A 19,746-nucleotide genomic window follows, 5' to 3' on the forward strand; every position below is an offset into this window, starting at 1 on the left:
TGCTGAGTTTGACAGGCACCGGGGTGCTGAGACAGAGGCTGTTTCTCTGCTCAGTGTCCGAAGCCCACTGTCCCATTCTGCCAGCCTGCAGAGCTGCCCCAGAACAGGTCCCTCCAAGGGGCACAGCACGGCGCCCTCCCGTGAGAACTGGAGCCCCGTGGGGATGGGGCCCTGGAGAGCAGACCCCACACGCTGGCACACACCCGGCACCTGCGGGCCCGAGACGAGGGCCGGGGTCTCCTCCAGAAAGGGGGGCCGCTCCTCTGTGCAGACCACGGGGGCAGGGAGGGAGGAGGACCCAGGCAGCTCCTAGGGAAGCGCTCCGGCTCCAGACGCACCCCGAGACCTCTGTTGAGAGAGACAAGCCCTCCACAGGGTCGTCACACCAACACGCTGACCCGGGACAGGCACAGTCCTAAGGACCCCCCAGAGCGAGGCTGCCAGGACAGATGCAAATAACCTGAAAACGGCGATGTCTATGAAACCACAACTCAAGTCAGCGTCAGAAGAAGATAACAGAACAGCCGACTGTGGGTTCCGGAGACCACATCTGCAGTCCTCTTCTTCTCCGTGACTGTAAACCCATGCTGTAATGGACCACAGTTCTATCCTCTACAACAGGGAACAAAATCCAGTTTACTTAACAGTGTCGTTTAAAGGGATCATACGCTAAACAAAGGTAGCTGCCCCTGAAGATAATCAGAGCTATCCTTATCGACCCCTCTAGAAATTGCTACTTAATCTCTGATCCTACACATGTTGTCCAAGGGAAAGAAAAGGAAAATATGTTACGAATAACCTTATATTATTCCTTATGGTTCTTTCCACACCATGGTTAAAAAATATAAAACTGTAAAATAAACATCCACACCTAAAACCTTCCTTCTCCCTGTGGGTGTGTGGCCATGCACTAGAAAACACCGAACAAGCAAGACGGCCATCCTAACAGGGGGGTCCACACGGACGCCTACACGGCGGATCAACAGAGGACAGTCTCTTCACCCTGAAAAGATCGCCACTTACATCTCCCAGCACCAGGGCTTGGGGTTCAAGTCCAGACCACTCAGGCCACACAGGAATGTGGGACATTTGGACTCTGTATAGCTTTAGCGAAAAACACAAAGAAAGAAAACTCTTAAGAAATCCACCAGAACACGGAGCCCACACCAAACGTGAGCCACTTGCTTTGCTCCCTGGAGCCAAGCGCGGGGACGCCTGGGTTTGGAGGATCACGTGAGTCAACACGGAGGATTCTGGCCCCCGTGGCAGGCCGAGCCCCACTTCTCCAGGCGGCGATGCAACCCCCCACGGGCTCTGATGCATCCTGAGCCTGAGCCGGAGTCCAGGCTGGAGGGTGGGTGAGACACACAGCCCGGGAGCAGGGTCCTAGCCGTGGAAGATGCCCTCGTCTGCGCTCCAGAGTCGCAGCACGCGGACACCTGCCCGCACCGCACATGTGGCGGCCACATGCTCCCTCACCTCCCTTCACCCGAAGGCCCCTACTTACGCAGCGCGTACAGGGTGAGGGTCACTCCCGCCAGGCAGAACCCTTCGAAGAACCTGAGTGTGCTGAACATGGTCACGTTCACGGATAGCGCCACGGTCAGCCCGAAGATGAGGATGAAGATGATGGAGAACAGCAGCACAGGCCGCCGGCCGAACCTGCGCGCGGACAGGGATGCGGTTAGTTATCGCCGGGCGGGGTGGGGCCGGGCCTCCCCGGGGCCAGCAGCTGCTGGGTGGGGACCCCATGGAGCCGGCATCCCTCCTGGACCCTCGTGGGGAGGCCCGGGGTAGGGGGCCCTCAGGGGACACACACCCACCCCTCGCCCTGTAGATAAGGGAACACAGGTCAACAGCCGCTGCGCGACAGACATGAGACGGGAACCAATTCCTGTTGGCCAGTCTACTCCTGAGTTTATGGGGGTAATTCAACAGAACCAATAGTAACTCCCCAAACCTCAACCTTGGCATGCCCAGCATAAAATGGCTTGGAGGCTGTGACCTTTGGAACTGGCTCCAGAGTCAACACAGACATAGGGTGTGTGGCTTCCAGCTGTTTCTCTGAGTTGTTAACAAGCCCAGCCTCGACCTCACCCGAGGCCTGGTGAGCCAGGGGCCGCGCCGGCGGCCAGCTGGTTTCAGCTCTACAATGAGGAGTGACCAGCAGGAAGCACAGACTGAGCGGGGGTGGCCTGAGCTGTAAGGATGCACGTGGACCTGGAAGGGAGGTCCCCAGGGGCCCGTCCTCTCCATTAGGGAAAGGCCAGCGCACCCTGGGCGGGCGGTCACCGGGGCGGCCCGAGCGAGCTCCAGGAGCACCAGCAGGCGGTGAGCTTCCAGGCGTGGCGGGGGGCGGGGGGGCGGCCCTCACTCGCCACCCCTCCCGGACCAACCCCCCCACACACGAGGATGAGCGTGGCACAGCCAGTGTGGACGAGGAGAGCTCTGAGAGAGGCTGGACTCCACCTGCCAAGGCAACAAAGTCCAGGTCTGGAACCCCCGACGCCTGGACATCCTCCTGGAAGGGAAACACCCAGCAGGGCGAAACACCCAGCAGGGCGAACAGAAACGATGTTTGGGGTTGCCCAAGGTCGGGGCGAGATCGGCAGAGGTTGGGAGCGGGCAGAAGAGGGGAACGTTCTAAAGGCAGTGTGTGCCAGCGGCCGTATGTCTAGCTCTGCAGATACACCAAAACTCACTGGCCTGTGCACCTAACATGCGTGAGCTTCATGGTGTGTAAACCATCTCTCAATAAATCTGTTTTTTAAAAAAAGCAATATGCGGTAGCGTCTGGCCTTGCCTGTGCAGGAGACAGGTGTTATTTCTACACACTCTGGAGGCGGGAACTCCAGGACAGCATCTCATTCAGGATCCCTTAGGCCTCTGAGCATCCCCGTCCGTCACTCCGGGTTAGAGAAATGGGGCCGAAGCCGTGAGCTCAATGCAACCTAAGTCGATTTTCTTGTTGAGATTTTGACCATTGCTTCCCTTCACTTGTGCTGGGGTCACAGGAACGGCTTACCAGGAACGACTATAGGAAGTTCTGTCCAAATCCAACTCATCTACAGAAATGAACTTAAACACAGCTCAGCTGACTTATTAAAATGAAGGAAACCAGAGTCTAACTTATCCCTCTTTATTTCCCTCTGCTTCCCCGTCTGTCCTGCATCGCAGAGTGTCGAGATCACTAATAGGACGACAGACCGGGCACCGAGCAGCCGCGGGTCTTCCTACGTCTGGCCTCCCCGATGCCCACCGGACACAGTCTGATCTGTCCTGACACTTAGGGAAGATCCTGGATTTCTGTTTAACTTGTAGAAACAATTCTAAATCTTTCCCTCCCAAGTAGCTGCTGAAATTCATTAAGTGAAAATTCATATTAGGAATGGGGAGGCAAACATGGTCTTCAAAGTCAGAGCCCTGGCCCCGACCCAGGCTCCCTGGGGATGGAGGTCCCAAGCAAGATCTGCTGGGTCCCGTGAGCCTCAGGCTCTCTTCGGGAAGGGCCAGTGGGTGTAGATGCGTGCACGTGTTTAGAAGCCCCTGGGGTTCAAGTGAGCACTGGCTCTCCCCAGAGCAGAGGTCTCCCACCAGATGACCGGTAAATTCACAGTCCCAAATCTGCGATGCAGAGGCATCATCGGGCAGCCAGGACCTGTGATGGGCAGAGTATCAGCCTTGGGGGCATCCCTGTCCTAACCCCCAGAGGCTGCGCCGCCTCTCACGGCACAAGGGGCTCTGCAGATGGGGTCAAAGTGAAGGGCTCTTGGCTGCATGGAACCAGGGAGACGGTCTCAGGAGAAGGACCTGGCCAGCCACGGTGGGCTCGACTAGAAGTGGGGCCGGAGCCAAGGAACAGGTGGGCCTCTGCTGTTGTTTAGTTGCTAAGTCGTGTCCGACTCTGCAACCCCGTGAACTGCAGCCCACCAGGCTCCTCTGTCCATGGGATTCTCCAGGCAAGAATCCTGGAGTGGGTTGCATGCCCTCCTCCAGGGGATCTTCCTGACCCAGGGGTCGAACCTGCGCCTCTTGCATCTCCTGCACTGGCAGGCGGATTCTTCACCACTGAGCCACCTGGAAAGCGCGGGAGAGTCTCTAGAAGCTGGGAAAAACTCCTTCCCTGCCACTGACCAAGCTCAGCCCAGAGCCAGAGGGAAGGGGTCTGTGGTGCAGCCTATACACCGCCTCCCAGGACCGGCAGGATGAGAAATGTGCAGAGTCCAGCAAAAGACCCAGCAAGAGAAGGAGCAAGGTCATCTGGCCACAGCCACTGCCCGAGCTGGCCCCCATCCTCCACCTAAACTAACACGTTGCCTGACAGGACATGCTGTCCAGCCCAGACTGAACGTGTGTGCAAAACAGTCACCTTTAAAAACAAAAACAAAAAACCATGCAGCTGAAGCTTCACTAGACACTGACTGGGGTCTTGGCATAACCTACGACCTGGTCAGCTTCCCGACACGGCCGTGAAATGGTGCCAGCAGCTGTGAAACCCGGACTTCCCTCTCTGTGTGTTTATCTTGTTTGAAGCAAGGCTCCAGCAGGGAGCAAAATGCTAACAGTAAATCAGTCAAGGGTGGAAAATACCAAACCTTCAAACTGGAACTGAGGCCCGCTCAGAATGTTCAGAAAGCAGCAGCATAAGCCGCCTGCCCTGACCTTCTGGGCACCCCTGGTCCACTCCCCCCACCCCCATGACCTTGGAGAAGGGGCTTCAGCTCAGCCCCTGGCTGCTTGCCAAGGAAGACCCCAAACTCTCCCACCTTGGTCCCCGGGGCCAGTGTGTGATCAGGGAGGCTGAACACCACTGATGGGCAAGGCTTAAGAAACCACAAAACCACCTGTAAACAACTTAAAACCGCTGCAGATCTCTTGGGTGAAGTCTGCATTTACGTTCCCTATTAAATCACTGAATCAGGACGCTAAGACCTTAGTCAAGTCCGTGTTTTTAGGAAGAAGTGAGGTGGTTATATTACTCTTATCTTCCCAACCTATTTCAGTGCAGGTTCCTGGGAAACAAAATTCTTTGTGGTTAAAACATTGGGATTGGAGTGTCTTTTAGGTCAGTATAGCTCACTCTGAAAACCTTTAAAAGTTCAAGTATTTGGTTTGGGAAAAAAAAAAAAAAACTGAAATCCTCATCCTTTTCCAATCCTGGTCCCTCCCCTCTCCCAAAAAAACCCACCACCAAAGCCCACGTGAGGGCGTCTGTGGGTTTCTACAGGTCACTCCCAGCATCTGTCTTCCTGCCCCGGGAGGATGCCCTTAAGAAGCACTTACAGATGCTGATTCAGCAAATTCTGAACACACAGGCAATCGCACTTCATGTTAAGGCAGGGAACACCCAGTTAGATGTCAGCTTTCGGGGAAGAACTTTCCAGAACTTGAAAGTGGTCTCCCTGGGCTCCCCACCGCGGGCACTTCCCGCGGCGCCGGCCAGCGGTCTCAGCCGACCAGGACAGAGGGCACACCTCGGCCTCGAGGAGCCTGCTTTGCATCATTGCCGGCTTTATTAAGTCTGGGATGCAAGAGGCCCTGATTCGTAAATAAAGTCCCTTAAAGAGAAAGAACATCAAGCGGGGAGGGATCCCCGCACCTCTCCTCTTCGGCAGCCCTGTTCCCCGCAAGCCCCAGCAGCGCTGGGCCACGGCCATGCTATTCGGGCAAGTCCCCACTGCCGACACAAGCCCCGTGACTCAGTCCACGTCTGTGGCGTCCGGCTCGGGCCGCGAGAAGCTTAGTTTCAAACGCCGGCTCTCCAACCCAAGGGCATCCGGGGATTTTACTTAAATGCATGTGCCTCTGGTTTTCCCCAGGAGATAGGGGTGATGCCAGTTTTCCCCTGCGAAACAGGGGAACTGTGCGGAGGGGCTATTTTAATCTACAGAGACACTCAGCACAGAGTCCGGCCACACAGGCATCGGTGAGGGCGGGCTGCTAACACCGTCACTCCTGCCACGGCGACCCGAGTCTCCATCCCACTACCCTCTCGCTCACTCTGGAACCCTCACCTGGCCCCTCACCCGCCCAAGGAAAGCACATTTATTTTGTCTCCGGTCCCCACCCCTCTGCCTGCCCTGCCCAGCCGCCACCCACAGGCCGCCCACTTTTCAAAGCCCAGCTCCCCGTGGACCTGCAGAAGCATCTCCTGGCCAAGCCAACTTACAGGGACGGTCCCTCTCTGAGATCTGCCTGCGTCTGTCCAGTTCTCGAGTGTGACGAGTCTGGCTGTCCTCTCCCTGTCTTTAGAGGCCCCTGGTCTGTCTATGCCTACCCAGGGACCAGCCCTTAAAGCCTTGAAACCACGTTCCCAGGCTCTTTCTAACCTCGCTCTCTCAGGAGATGGGCGGCTGGCTCCAAGCTGGTTTAGCTAGATTCTAGCAGCCAGGGAATTGTAATGAATTTAAATCCTTACTTCAAAAGGGTCTGCTCTGGGCACTGGCCAGCTCTCTCTGTCTGAACTCTGCAGGGGGCGGCTGCCCCCGTCATCTCTGGCCCCAGTGCCAGGGCTGGCGGGGGGAGCCTTGGTCACGGCGAGCTCAGGCCGACCATGCCCCGGGAGGCTCCGGGGGGTTGTAGTGTGTCAGGCATGTGGGTACTTACCAGTCAGCAATGCATCCAGTTATCAGGTAGCCAAAGATTAATCCAACCAGTAAGGAGAACTTAGCGACATGGACCTTCCAGGCATTATCACACACAAGATCCCACTAGAGAGGGGCAAATAGAAAACAGGTCAGAGAGAAAGGCACACAGAGGCCAGCGTCATCAATCACAGAGCACGCATCTCTGTGGGCGGGGGTCGTGACACCCTTCACAGGCCGCGTCACACGCACCACTGGGGGTTTCTCCAGGGTTTGGAGAATCCAACAATGGGAAATATCACCTGGCCACAGAAGGCGGTGTGATGCTTTCGTCTGGGGCAGAGGACAGAAGTCTGCAGGGTCTAGTGCCCTCGTGACCTCTGGTGGGGGGGTCCTCCCTCCATCCGGGCGGGGAAGCAGGGCCAGGTGTCCCCGGCACCGACGGCCAGCACACGCCCCGCGGTGGGAAGCCCCTGCCGGCTTCTGCACAGCGGGTCACAACAGCGGGAGCTCTGCGTTTCCAGCCCGGAAACCCCCCAAACTTCACAAGTCATCCTAATAGTTAAGACGGTTAGCGGTCAATGCTGAAATAGCCACTTGAAGCAGTCTTCCATTTTCCCTGTCAATGCCACACATGTTTTCCCATGTTCCAGGCTACAGCCACCTACTCTACTTGGAGAGAAAGACAATCAGTTGGTGCACACAACTTTTAGACTAGTTTTACATATAAGCTTTATCATTTAAAAAAAAATAGAAAACAGCCCTCCAATCTTTCCCTCCTGCTTTGGCAGAAGTGGGAGAAAAACGCACGTCTGCTCCCTCTGAGTGACGTGTGTCCACAAGGAGCACAGGTGAGGACTAGCCCTCAGTCCGAGGGCAGCTGATGTCTGGGTCCGAGGGGGCAAACAACTGGGGTCTCCGCATCAACGGGCTTCGGGGAGAGCCGCGCCTCTGCACCGGACTCTGCGGAGGAGGCACCAGCCGCCTGTGACGCCATCCCCTGGACACACCCAGGGCCGGGCACCGCTGGCCTCACAAGTTGATCATTAATGACTCAGATTCAAGGGCTCTTTACCGGGTTGCTGTCCTCCCGTGTCTGCTCAGGGACACCCAGCAGCAGCGTCACCCGGGAAGGCATCAGAAATGCTCATTCTTGGGCCCAGGCCAGACCCCATGGGAGGTTTTGGAGGAAGTGCGGCGAGGTGGTTTAACAAGCCATCCAGGTGACCGCGAGCCTGCCCGGGGGCGGCCACAACCCTGCCCATTTGAATTAGGTGAATGAGCTTCCCAGGCTGTGGCTCAAACAACACCCCCCCAAATGCAGGGGGTGGTCAGAGTCTCCAGGGAACACACCGGGCGGGGCTGGAGGGGCAGCTAAGGGGGCTTCTGGAGGCCAGCCTGGAAAACCAAACTCACGTGTACCTGGTTTCTAGGAGCAAACGTATTTGTAACAACAAACACCTTCCACGGCGCACCCTGCTCGTCTAACCTGGGACACGCAGCCTGAAGCGCTGCTGAGTCACAGCATCAGGAGCAGGGCAGCGTCGACTCTTTGCCCTCCTGGTTTCGACTGGAGGCTGTTGGTCTCTCCTCTCTGCCCTCCTGTGAGTCACAGCCCGGGACGCGCCGGCCTGTGTCGAGTCTGTACCCCCCGCCCCGCTGTCTGCCTTCTGAGGCTGCTCCTGCTGTTTTCCCTTCTCTCCTCGTGGCCCACAAGGTAACCGATCCACGGGGAACGAGCTGCATCTCCCCGCCCAGCTGGCCCCGCGGGCCGAGGAGAGGCTGGCAGCCCCTGTGATCGTCGCAGCCCAGTGCCGTGGCAGCTCCCCGCACCTCCGCCAGGCACACGCTTGTCAGGGGAAGGGCACGCCCTGTCCCAGGTGCTGCTGGGGGAGGGCGAGGCTGGGGCACCAGGTGCCCGCTCTGCCCTCGGTCTCCACCCAGACGTCCCACTGGGAGCTGATCTGAGGTCCAGTGATGCCCGCAGCACACGCTGCTTGTGGGAGCTGGCCAGGAGGCAACAGAGGACAGAAGCATTCGGGAAAGGGGGGCGGGGGGCTGCCACCACTGTGTGCGTTCGAGCCTCCGAACCACAACCCGACCCGGCCCTGGGCAGCCACCGCCCAATCCGGCTGCTACCTACAGAGATGTCCAGGGCAACCTCCGTCAATTAGCAAGGCGGGAGCAGAAAACTGACCCAGGGAGGAGACAGGCCCTCTTCCGAGGCCAGGAGGGAGAGGCAGCCGGTCAGCACGGCCTGCTGACGCCACGGCCCGCACCCCGGGGGTGGGATCCAGGACAAGGCAGCCACCTGGCGCCCTGACCCCCTCATCCAGGTGCCAGGGCAGACAGCATCTCTGAGTCAACAAGAAAACCGCCCCAGACCCCCGCAAGCTCCTCAAGATAAAGATCCCCCGCCTGGGGTCTGCTGGATACCCCCAAAGCCTGGAGTCCCCCCTGGAGGCACATTCTGTAAACCAGGCGGGTGGGGCCGGGATCTCTTGTCTGACTTCCACATCTGATGAGAATGAAGTATGCTCAGAGTGGCTACAATCTCGGGAAGGATTTCAGGAGTCTAAGGAAGCCTTGAGATCACTTAAGTTTCCAAAACTTGCCCCATTCCGAATAAGACATGGCTGGGCTCCCCATGGCTCAGCAATAAAGACTTCCCCTGCCAATGTGGCAGACACGGTTCGATCCCTGGTCTGGGAAGACTCCACGTGCCACTAAGCCCATGAGCCGTAATTACTGAGCTGGGGCTCTAGAGTCCGGGAACCACAGTGCTGAGCCATGAGCCCCAACTACCGAAGCCCCACGGGTCCTGGGGCCCGTGCAACCACAGACCACTGCTCACCCCACTAGAGAGAGTCTGTATGCAGCAGGTGCAGACCCAACACGGCCAAAAACAAATAAACACAGACAAAATTATGAGAAAAAATAGGGTACAGCAATCAGTCATTTCACCAAGCAAAGGCACGTTCAGAAAGTCTAAACTGTGCAAAACCAGGACTCAGGGGCATGGGTTTCGTCCCTTGAGGTCACCCGCTATCACCTCCCTCTTCTCACGCCCCCACACCAATCACCAATCAATCTCCAACGCCCAGGGGCGCTCCCTGCCCCCAGCGCGCCAGCACCCGCTCCGCCCCGCCCGCTCTGCAGAGAGCCTGTTTCGTGGGAACCTGCAGGGGTTCCGCGCCACCCCTCTGCTGCGCGCGCCTGCGGGGCGGGCTGGGAAACGCCACCTCCGGACTGCCCGACTGCTAAGCTTTCCCACGTGGCCGGGGCTCCGCCGGTCATCTGCCCCTCGAAATAACCTTCCGCGGTAACCCGAGGCTGACTTCCGGGGTGACTGAATTAGAAAGAGAGTGAAGTGCGGGAATGTGCGAGCCCGCCCTCAGCTGCCCGGGGATTGAGTGCTGGTTCCACGACCCGTCTCCCCGGGCTCCCCACCCCTGAACTCACACGGGGTCTCCACGCATTAACCCCTCCAACCCACTCCCTGCCTCAACGGGGCGGGAACAGTCCTCTAGCTTAGCCCTGCGTCACTCCGTCAGCGAGCCTGCCGAGGCCGTGGACGTGGAGACGTCACGGCCCCGTTTTCCAGTCTGACATTTGCTGTCTTCGCTGTTCCAGGACCAGGGAGGGTCCTCAGTTAGGGAACTGACCCCAGAATGTGATCTCCGTCTTAGCTGCCCATGGTTTTTTCTTTTAAGACAGCAGTTACAAAACATCTGGTAGACTGTTTAACCTACCTATACGTTTCAAGGGTAAGCTGAAAGAAAGAAAACTGATATTACTTTCTAAGGAATAAATCTAATTGCTTGACTTGCCAGAGGAGAGAAATATTCATCGAGGAAACTAATGAAATTTCTAAAGAAGATGGGAAATAAATGGGACGGGAGGAAAAGAATCTTATTTTCAGCAATAATGAAAACTCTGATAAAGTGAAATGCAAACAAGAACATAAAAAAAGACGGATGGAAACAGATTACTTATCCAATTTCGAGGTAAAGAGGGGCTCCCTATGGATAAAAACTAAAAGAGGGAAAATTACCCAAGGAAAAGATGATGGATTTTATAAGTGGGTCTGTTACTCCTGAGTTATTATTCATTTTGCTTATTTAAAATCTCCTCATATCAAAAATAACATAAGCAATATTATAAAGACTTAAATTTTAGGAGATATTGGAAGGGGATAGGAGTCTGCCAGCCCCTAGAAAGGCCACTTTGGCACAGGGGCGATCTTCATCTGGAGGCGAAGGAGGATCAGCAGATGCAGAAAGCAGCCTCCTCAGAGCCCCTCCACCTGCCGAAAAGCAGAAACTCCGGAGGAGTGAAGAGGGCCATAAACCCCCTCTCCGGGCAAGCCCCGAGGCCGTGAAATCAAAGTCGGCGCCGAGATGTGTCTGCAAACAACCTCACTGACAGATTAGGAGTCTGGGACTGACATGTGGACACATTACTGTGTATAAAACAGTAAACCAACAAGCGCCTGCTATACACCACAGGGGACTTTACTCGCCATTCTGGAATAACCTCAACAGGAAAGAATTTGAAAGAGAACAGGTATACGTGTAAAGGTAACTGAATCACTTTGTGGTACACTAACACAGCACTGTAAGTCAAGTACGCTCCAATATAAAATAAAAACTTTAAAAAACCTCACAGAAACCACCCTCACCTTCCCTTAGTCGCCCCTCCCACCCCCAACACACCATGTATTTACTTCCCAAGCCTGCGGCGCCTAAAAGCCCCAACTCTTCTCCCCCTTTCGGCAGACATGTTGTCCTTTGTCAAGATACTCCGTGAGCCCAAGCCCTGCCCATCCTTCTGAGCGCCCATCCTTCTGAGCGCTCCGTGTGCCCGGCTGCACTTGGCAGTGAACCCTGGTTCCCTCTTGTTCGGCCGCCTTCCCTCAGTCTAGCTTCCAGTGCCCCAGCCACAGAACGCAGGAGCATGGAAGGAAGAGATTTCCTCCTACAATAGCCAAAGGGCCACTATCCTCTGGAGAATGGAATGGCAATCCACTCCAACACGCTTGCCTGGAGAATTCCAAGGACAGGGGAGCCTGGCGGGCTAAAGTCCATGGGGTCACAAAGAGTCGGACATGATTGAGCAACGAACACTTACTATCTGTAGTCAGTATTTCCATAACAATATCGACCAATGCTCTAAGTTTCTGGTCAAGCATCCAGAAAATTAACAAAATATGAAACAAATGGTTAAAGGACACCTGGGAAATACTTCACTCCTCTAATGAAAATCAAAGCTCAATACTTTATTAACTAAAAAAAAATTGTGTGTGTGTACTGTGTCAATTCAGTCATGTCCAACTCTTTGGGACCCCATGGACTGTAGCCCGCCAGGCTCCTCTGTCCATGGGATTTCCCAGGCAAGAATACTGGAGTGTGTTGCCATTTCCTTCTCCAGGGGATCTTCGCTACCCAGAGATCGAACCCATGTATCCTGCATTGGCAGGCAGATTCTTTACCACTGAACTACCAAGGAAGCCCAATTAAAATCAAAGCTCAATACTTTATTAATATTTTTTTAAAGATTTTTTTTATGTTTCCCAAAGATGCAGGAGAAACAGAGGATCGGGTATGTGCTGGGCATGTAAACGAAGCCCTGAGTTTCTGGAAGGCTGTCTGGGAGCACGTATCCTGTGACTTGAAATCGTGACCACTCTTCGTCCCAGCAATTGCTTTTCTTGGACCTTTTCCCCAAGGAGACCTTGAGGGCAGCCCTCAGATGTCCCCGTACAATGAGCCTCAGTGTCGGTCGCTTGTGAGAAATGAGACCCTGCCTGACGTCCAGCAAGACTGTAGAGCATGAGAACGTTTGCGTCTGAAAGCAGATGCTCCAGAAAGATGCTCCCAACAACACTAGGAGAAAGCCTTGGCATAAAGGCCACGAATACAGGCGTGTTGGGCGAAAGTGTGTCAGTCACTCGGTCACGTCCGACTCCTTGCAACCCCATGGACTGTAGCCTTATTTTCAATTTTATACTTTTCTTGACTTCTCCAAAGTTTCTACAATTAATCAATAAACCTTATAATGAGACAACAAATATAGGTAATGTTAGCTCCCACCCACGGAGGTGGAAGTGATGATGGTGATGAGGGTGAGACAAAATCATTAAAAAAAAACAACCAAAAACTTTTCACCTTTTCAGGAATATGCATTTTAACACAATCTAAACACTCAGGCTGGTTAGGAAAGTGACTGGAAACCAACTGAGGAACTTGGAAGATTACTGTGATGTTAACGTTGTTGTTTAGTCGCTCAGTCGTGTCTGACTCTTTGTGACCCCGTGGACTGTAGCCCAGCAGGCTCCTCTGTCCATGGGATTCTCTAGGCAAGAACACTGGAGTGGGTTGCCAGTTCCTTCTCCAGGGGAGCTTCCTGACCCAGGGATCGAACCCGCGTCTCCTGCACTGGTAGGCGGATTCTTTCCCACTGAGCCGCCGGTGAAGTGATGTTAATTAACACTCACCAACTAAAGCCAAAAACATTTTTTAGGGAACTAAATGAAAAATTTCCCCCAAGTTTCATCTTTGGAGCTGGAGATCCCCGTTAGAAACCACAAGGGCTTTTAACACACACATGTGCTCTAGAGCTGAGGAGTCGGAGATGAAAGGAAGAGTTTCTGCTCAGACTACAAAGGGGATAACACTGCTGAAAATTTCAAAAGCTTAAATAAAACAGCATTCCTGACTGAGTTGTAGGGATTTAGAGAAATCCAAAGTCAGCATTCTTCTGCAACCTTTTTTTCCCCTGAAGCGGCATTTCACTGGTCCCTCGTGAACCGCCATTTCATACTCTGAGGATTCGCCCTGCTTCTCAGCTGGAGACTACAGAGTGGCGAACACACACACTCACACTTATACTACACTCACTCTCCACCCTGGAAGGCTGGTCATGTAAGCTGGATCCATGAAGCACTTTAGCTAAGATCAACTGTTCAACAGGTCTGTGTTTTTCAGTGGTTCTTTCTTTCTTTTTTAACCTAGCTGTATTTGGATTTTTCCCTAAAAGATTCTATCAAAATTCAAGAAATACTGCATGTTTTGAAAACCCCAAACTATTCTCTGCTTTTTGCCTCTAAGCTCATTCTGCAACTTTAGGAGATTGGCTGCTGTCGACAGGAGCCAACAGAGCTGCCAATTAGGGCTGGCACTCTCAGAGGCTTCCTTGAATGACACAACGAACAACCGTGCCAGCGACTCTGGGAGGTTTTTCGTTTTTTTTCTCTTTAGTTTTGCTTCTCTGTTTTTCATTCACTGCTGTTCATGTGGTTTCTCCCGGTCACTTGGTGCCCCAAACTCAGACATGGCACTCTGAGGGAAACATCTGAACCAAAAATCTACTGCGAGTCTGCTGGCGCTGCATGGAAGATACCAGCAAGCCTGAATTCCCCATATGCATGTGTGTGTGTGTGCGTGTGTGTGTGCGTGTGTGTGCGCGCGCGCGTGTGTGTGTGCGTGTGTGTGTGTGTGCGTGTGTGTGCATGTGTGTGTGTGTGTGTGTGTGTTGGGGGGCACTATTCCAAAACCATAGTATCAACGCTGGTGAACGTCTTCAACCTCACTGGTCTGCTGTGGACCAATGCAGTCATTTAGATTCATCGTAACGTTTGCTCAGTGATCCGTCCCTGTTGTTTTTTTCTTCCACCGTTGACTCCAAAGCCTGCTGCCCTTTGGCTTCAAATGTTGCCGTCAGGGGCTTTCCTGGTTCTGACTGAATTTGACCATTTTTTAAAGGTCTGGAAAAATAAAACTTCTTATTCATGGCACAGGGAACTATATTCAGTATCTTGTAATAAACTATAATGGAAAAGAATTTTTAAAACTATAATGATATAACATATATATAATGTTTATATGTATTTGATCTCCGAGTTGGTGATGGACAGGAGGCCTGGCGTGCTGCAGTCCATGGGGTCACAAAGAGTCGGACACGACTGAGTGACTGAACAACAATGACAAATATCATGTATGACTGGGTCACTCTGCTATACACCTGAGACTAACACAGCACTGTGAATCAACTATACTTCAATCTCTTAAAAAAAATTAAAAGAACTTAAAAAGGAAACAGAAAATCATCTACCTAAACAGGCCCTGAGGAGTGGATGTAGGAGCATCCCTGGGCAGTAACACTCAATTTTCTTTTACTTTTTCTGAAAGGAAGCAAGGGGGTATACGGTCTAAGCAGAGGTTATTTTGTGAATGTTCTGATTAATCTGCCATCACGCCCCGGATGGCACTGGGGGATGCTGAATCTGCATTCCTCAGGCAGCTGAGATGGCAGATGAGCAATGACCTTCCATCAGCCAAAACCTCAGAGAGTCTCTCCAAAAGCTGCAGTGCATATTTTACTACCTCCAAGAAATGAAATTGACAGTACCTAATATATGTTCAAAACGGCTACTGCAAAACCAGAAAATAAGGGAGGAAAAAAAGCCACCACGGAGAGTACTAAACCCGAGGAACTACTCGTGGCCCAAATGAAATCAACACACCGGCTTCTAACACATAACTGATATTAGTAACTGAAAGGCTCTTAGATATTAAAAAGCTGTCTCATGTGTCACTAAAAGAGATCTTAGTATAATACAGTGCAGGAGAAAAAGTGAAAGTGAAAGTTGCTTAGTCGTGTCCGAGTCTTTGCGACCCCATGGACAGTCCATGGAATTCTCCAGGCCAGACCACTGGAGTGGGTGGCCTTTCCCTCCTCCAGGGGATCTTCCCAACCCAGGGATTGAACAACAGGTCTCCTGCATTGCAGGCCGATTCTGTACCAGCTGAGCCACCAGGGAAGCCCCAGCAGGAGCAAAACTGGACTCTGTCATTTAAAACAGCCTACCTAGTTCTGGAAAGGAGCCAAGTGTTGGGACCACTGGACAGCAGGGTCAGAGAAGCCTTGGAATGAGAAGGATGTGATGAGCCTGGTGACCAACCCCGGAAGAACTCAGAGGCAGAGGAAGAGTACGTTTCACCTGTGAAGCTGCATGCCCGGCGGGCTGTGCCCTGAACCCTCTCGCCCGTGAGGAGCCTCCAGGCCGAGACGCCCTCACCTCTGTGCCCACGGCTGCCCCTGCCCCTGCCCGGCCAGGGCCCAGCCTCGCCCCGGCTCCACCCGCTCCCCACACCCGTCCTCTCACCTCCACGCACACCCGATCTTTCCTCAGTGCCTACTCAAAGCATAAAACGCGTTTCAACCACAGTTCTTTAACAGGGACCATCACCCGTGGGCTGTAGAACGGCAGTCTTTCTGTACTCCTGGCATTTTTCCTTTGAAAGGGCACATGACCTTTGTAAGCACACAGTTAATTACAAGGGGTAAAAAATTAGAAAGATGTGATAAATACACTTCTGTATATTTAATAAGGACAACTGAGCCCACTCTCCTCTTCCTCGTGCACCAGGCGGTACTCCCATGGCAACCTGTACTCAGGGTAAGCGGCCAGACCACTCATCAGAACGTGTCTCACTTGCCTGCGGCTTACAGATCTCTCCTTCTCCAGCTCAGGCTTGGCAGCCCACAGCCCGCAGCCCCAGCACGGCCCTGCCACCTGTTCTGCGAGTAGTCTGATGGGCGTCCAGCTGCACGCCTTGGTCCATGTCTGATTCTGCTTGTGCACAAGTGTGTGCGCAGAGCAGTGTGGCGGCAACACAGACCACACGGCCTGCAAAGCAGAGAACAGCTAGTATTCAGCCCTGCGCAGGGAGAGTCTGCCGACCCCGGGACTGGACCGTGAGTTCCTGGAAGAAAGGGACCGCATCTTCAGCCTCCAAGCCAATGTCCTCGACGGGGCAAGACAGCAGCTGGAGCTGCCGCCCGGAAGGGGATGCGTCCGTTTCTGCAGGTGTCCATTGGGCCAGGGATCTTCTCACCCCTCCTCCTCTCTGCAGTAATTTCTTCCAATAGGATTCAAACAATGGATACACAGTTTATGACATCCATATAGGCAATATGGCAGTTAAGTGTCTCTGCCACATTTTCTGTTATTAGTCATTTTCCCCAAGGGAAAGAGAATTCTAGTTTTATTATAACAACCCATAGAATATTGTGGATGAGAAATTTAGTTAAAACAATGAACAATTCTTGCTTAATAGAACAAATCTGTTATGTAAATTAAGCATCATCTCAACATGTGTTGAGCACCCACCATGGTCTAGGTGTCCCGTTGGCTGCTTTGACTAAGTGTATCGTTCAGCTGTTGGAACAGCAGTACAACTCAGGCTTCATGACCAGTGAGCCCACTTTACAGATAAGGAAACTGAGGCTGAGGGGAAGCAACAAGACCAAAGTCAAATGGCTTCTCACAAGGTTATAAATCTGCATCTGATTAAAACTCATGCTCTTTCCCCAACCATCAACTCAGAGAGACGGCTCTCATTCATGCAAACACAAACAATTCTCTGGCTTATATTATGTTGCTATAGGTTACAGCATCTGTCTTGCCAGGTATTCAGAAGACTTCAGATACATGAAAGCAAAGTATAACCATGGAAGCAGAACAAGCTTTGTTGCCACTTTATTGTTTTGATGACTAAACAAAAATAGCTGGTAACGTCCCTGTGAATAGCAAGGATGTACTCAAGGGCAGTAATTAAAAATAATATCCCAGTGTCTTACTTTTCATAAAATTTTAGTACCAAAATGCTGGGAAAAGTCAGGGTCAACATCCTGATTTTGAAAATGAGAAACCTGAGACCCAGAGAGGTGAAGTGACTTATTCAAGTCACCTGTGGCTGGGCCAGGACTCCTGGACTGCAGTCACCCCAGTCCAGGCTGCCGTGGAAGGTATCACTTCCTGACAGGTGACCCTAATCCAAACTGTCCGGGTCCATCACTGCTGAGCAGGACGACGACACGTGGTCCAACTCCTGACCTCAAGGTCACCTATCTGCATCACCTTTACTCTGGTCCAAAGGATTTTCAAAAGTTGGCTCAACATTCTAATTGGGGCCAACTTTTGGGCTTCTCGTTCAATAGTCATTTTTTAAACAATAAATGAATCAGAACAGAGGAGAAGCTAAACCAGTTTTATCCATTTCAACATCAGTCTAACCATCTTGAAAGAACGTGAACAATAGGAGGTGAAGTGGCGTCTTCAGACGAGGATGCTGTTTGCTTCGTCTGACTCAAATCAGAAACCAGGGCGGTTGTGGATCTAGATGATTGCCTTTTCCACGAGCACCGCTGACAGCAACTTGCTAAACAAGCTACGTAGATCCCTCAGCTGCTGAACTCTCAAAAGTTCGAGTGCAACACGATTTGGGGAATTTTTACCAATCTGGCCTTTTTCTTTGCTGCACTTGGGCTGGGCAACAGTTTACCAGGGTCTCCAAGGAAGAGCACTGTTGGATAAACAAGAGCATGGAGGAGGCCAGGAGTTCGGAGACTGATGCGGGGGCAGGCTGGGCGGGGAGCAGCTGGCGCCCAGGAGAGGGTGCAGGTTCCCGGAGTTTCGGTTCTAGTCACGTGACCTGGGAGCGTTACCTCAGCTCTCGGGGCTGCACCATCTATGATATAAAGGTCATAAAACTTGTAATATGGGTTTGTTATGAGTCAGAACTAATATAAAGCATGTGCCCGTGTAGTCTCTGGCACAAGTGATTACCGCTCATTGATTCCGTCTGCAGCTCCTTTAGGGCTTATGTCTGCTCGAACAGTTGCAGGGGAGCTAATAGAGCTCCTTTCAGAAAGGGTTTGGATGCTGAGAGTCTGGGTCACTCATGGAGCCTTACCCTAACTGACCCCAGTGGAGGGGTGGCACCGGAAGAGATGGGGCAAGGTGGGCAGAGACGATGCCCCTGGGCCACAGCCGTGTCCCCCACTGGGCAGGGTCTGCAGGGCAGTGGGCGCCGGTCCCCACGGGGTCTGCGCCCCTCACACCCTCCCCCTGAGCTCAGACGCAATGTCCTTCACTTCAGCAGCCACAGACGGGGACAGCAACCCAGCCACACGAACCAGACATCCCACAAACAGGCATAAACACAGTGCTTCTCTGACCCTAAGGAGAAAAAGGAGGCTGCTTCTCAAAAGCTGACAACACTATGACACCCAAAAGGGTGTTTACATTTTCCCCCCTTGAGCCAACTATTAATATCTCCAAAACACTGAGCTGAACTGGCAACGTGACAGCTCGAGGTGACAGTGTGGTTTATCTCCTGCTGCCCAGGGCTCAGTGGGACCCGGACATGCAGATACAGATGCAGAAGGGGCCCCGCTGTCCCCATCCCATGGGGCTGGGGGACCCCCTCGGGGAATAGCGCCTGCTCCCCTGCACCCCCCACCCCCAGCCGCGGACACGGCTGTTCCCAGGGGGCGTTGTCTCCGGCACTGGCTGTACAGACAGGACATGCGGCTGGAAGACACCCCTTCCTCGGGATCACTGAGGGACCAAGTTAACAGATGATTCTCCAAGATCTTCCTCGAACAAAACACAAAAGCATCCTTAGACGAACCCCAGACCAGCTCCCCGAGGAATACCACCCACTGCTGAGAACCGGAGGGACAGACCTCCGGGACCCACGGCGGGCTGGCCAGGTGGGCGAGGGAGATGGACAGTCAGCCGGAGAGGGGAGGCAGGGGCAGAGACCCCCTCAGGCCCGAGTGGCTGCGAGTGGCCAGGCTGGGCCTCAGGTGGCCTCCTTTGCAGGTCCCCAAGGCTGCATGGGTGCGCTCACCTCCTCCCCTGCCAGGCTGGCCAGAATCACATGGGCTTTATTTACTACTGAGGACAGGCCTGGGAATGGTGGACTCCTGAGAGGAGTCTTCTGCTGGGAATACATTTGAAATTGCAGCACTTAGGAACCTTGGGAAACCTGGGCTCTTTCTTGTAACAGTATTAACTGCATCAGGGTTGGGGCTTGGTGGGCATGGCCTTGTTAACTAACTAAGCCAGGGCACCTGAATTCCATCCTAGCCTTGGACATGCTCTAAAAGCAGGCAATTCACAGATGACCAGATGAAAACCCTCCATCCACCACTGATTCAAAAGAGTAGATTTTACAAAGTTTGCCACAGGGCCACGAAGGCCACCCTTTGGGCACTCCATCCCCTCTGTCTGAGGCACGCAGGAAGCAGAAGAGAAGTGAACGGCCCATAAATGAAACTTTCAGCTGGACTGTGCTCCCCCGCAGGGCTA

At 53.3% G+C, this 19,746-nt stretch overlaps 1 protein-coding gene across 5 annotated transcripts in view; it reads right to left on the reverse strand.

Moving 5' to 3' along the window:
- The window catches only part of SLC22A23 (solute carrier family 22 member 23), a 128,837-nt gene that overhangs the window by 86,778 nt on the left and 22,313 nt on the right, over positions 1–19,746 (reverse strand). For 4 of the 5 annotated variants that reach the window (XM_070456975.1, XM_070456974.1, XM_070456976.1 and 1 more), the window contains exons 2-3: positions 6,607–6,710; positions 1,508–1,662 (exon numbers count right to left, since the gene is read on the reverse strand). The exons of the other annotated variant lie outside the window; for it this stretch is intronic. In XM_070456975.1, coding sequence (XP_070313076.1) covers positions 1,508–1,662; positions 6,607–6,710 — 259 coding nt within the window. The remainder of the gene's footprint in view (positions 1–1,507; positions 1,663–6,606; positions 6,711–19,746) is intronic. 5 annotated transcript variants of the gene reach the window in all.

This window comes from Odocoileus virginianus, chromosome 27 (genome assembly GCF_023699985.2).
Source record: "Odocoileus virginianus isolate 20LAN1187 ecotype Illinois chromosome 27, Ovbor_1.2, whole genome shotgun sequence".
NCBI classification, from domain to species: Eukaryota; Metazoa; Chordata; class Mammalia; order Artiodactyla; family Cervidae; genus Odocoileus; species Odocoileus virginianus.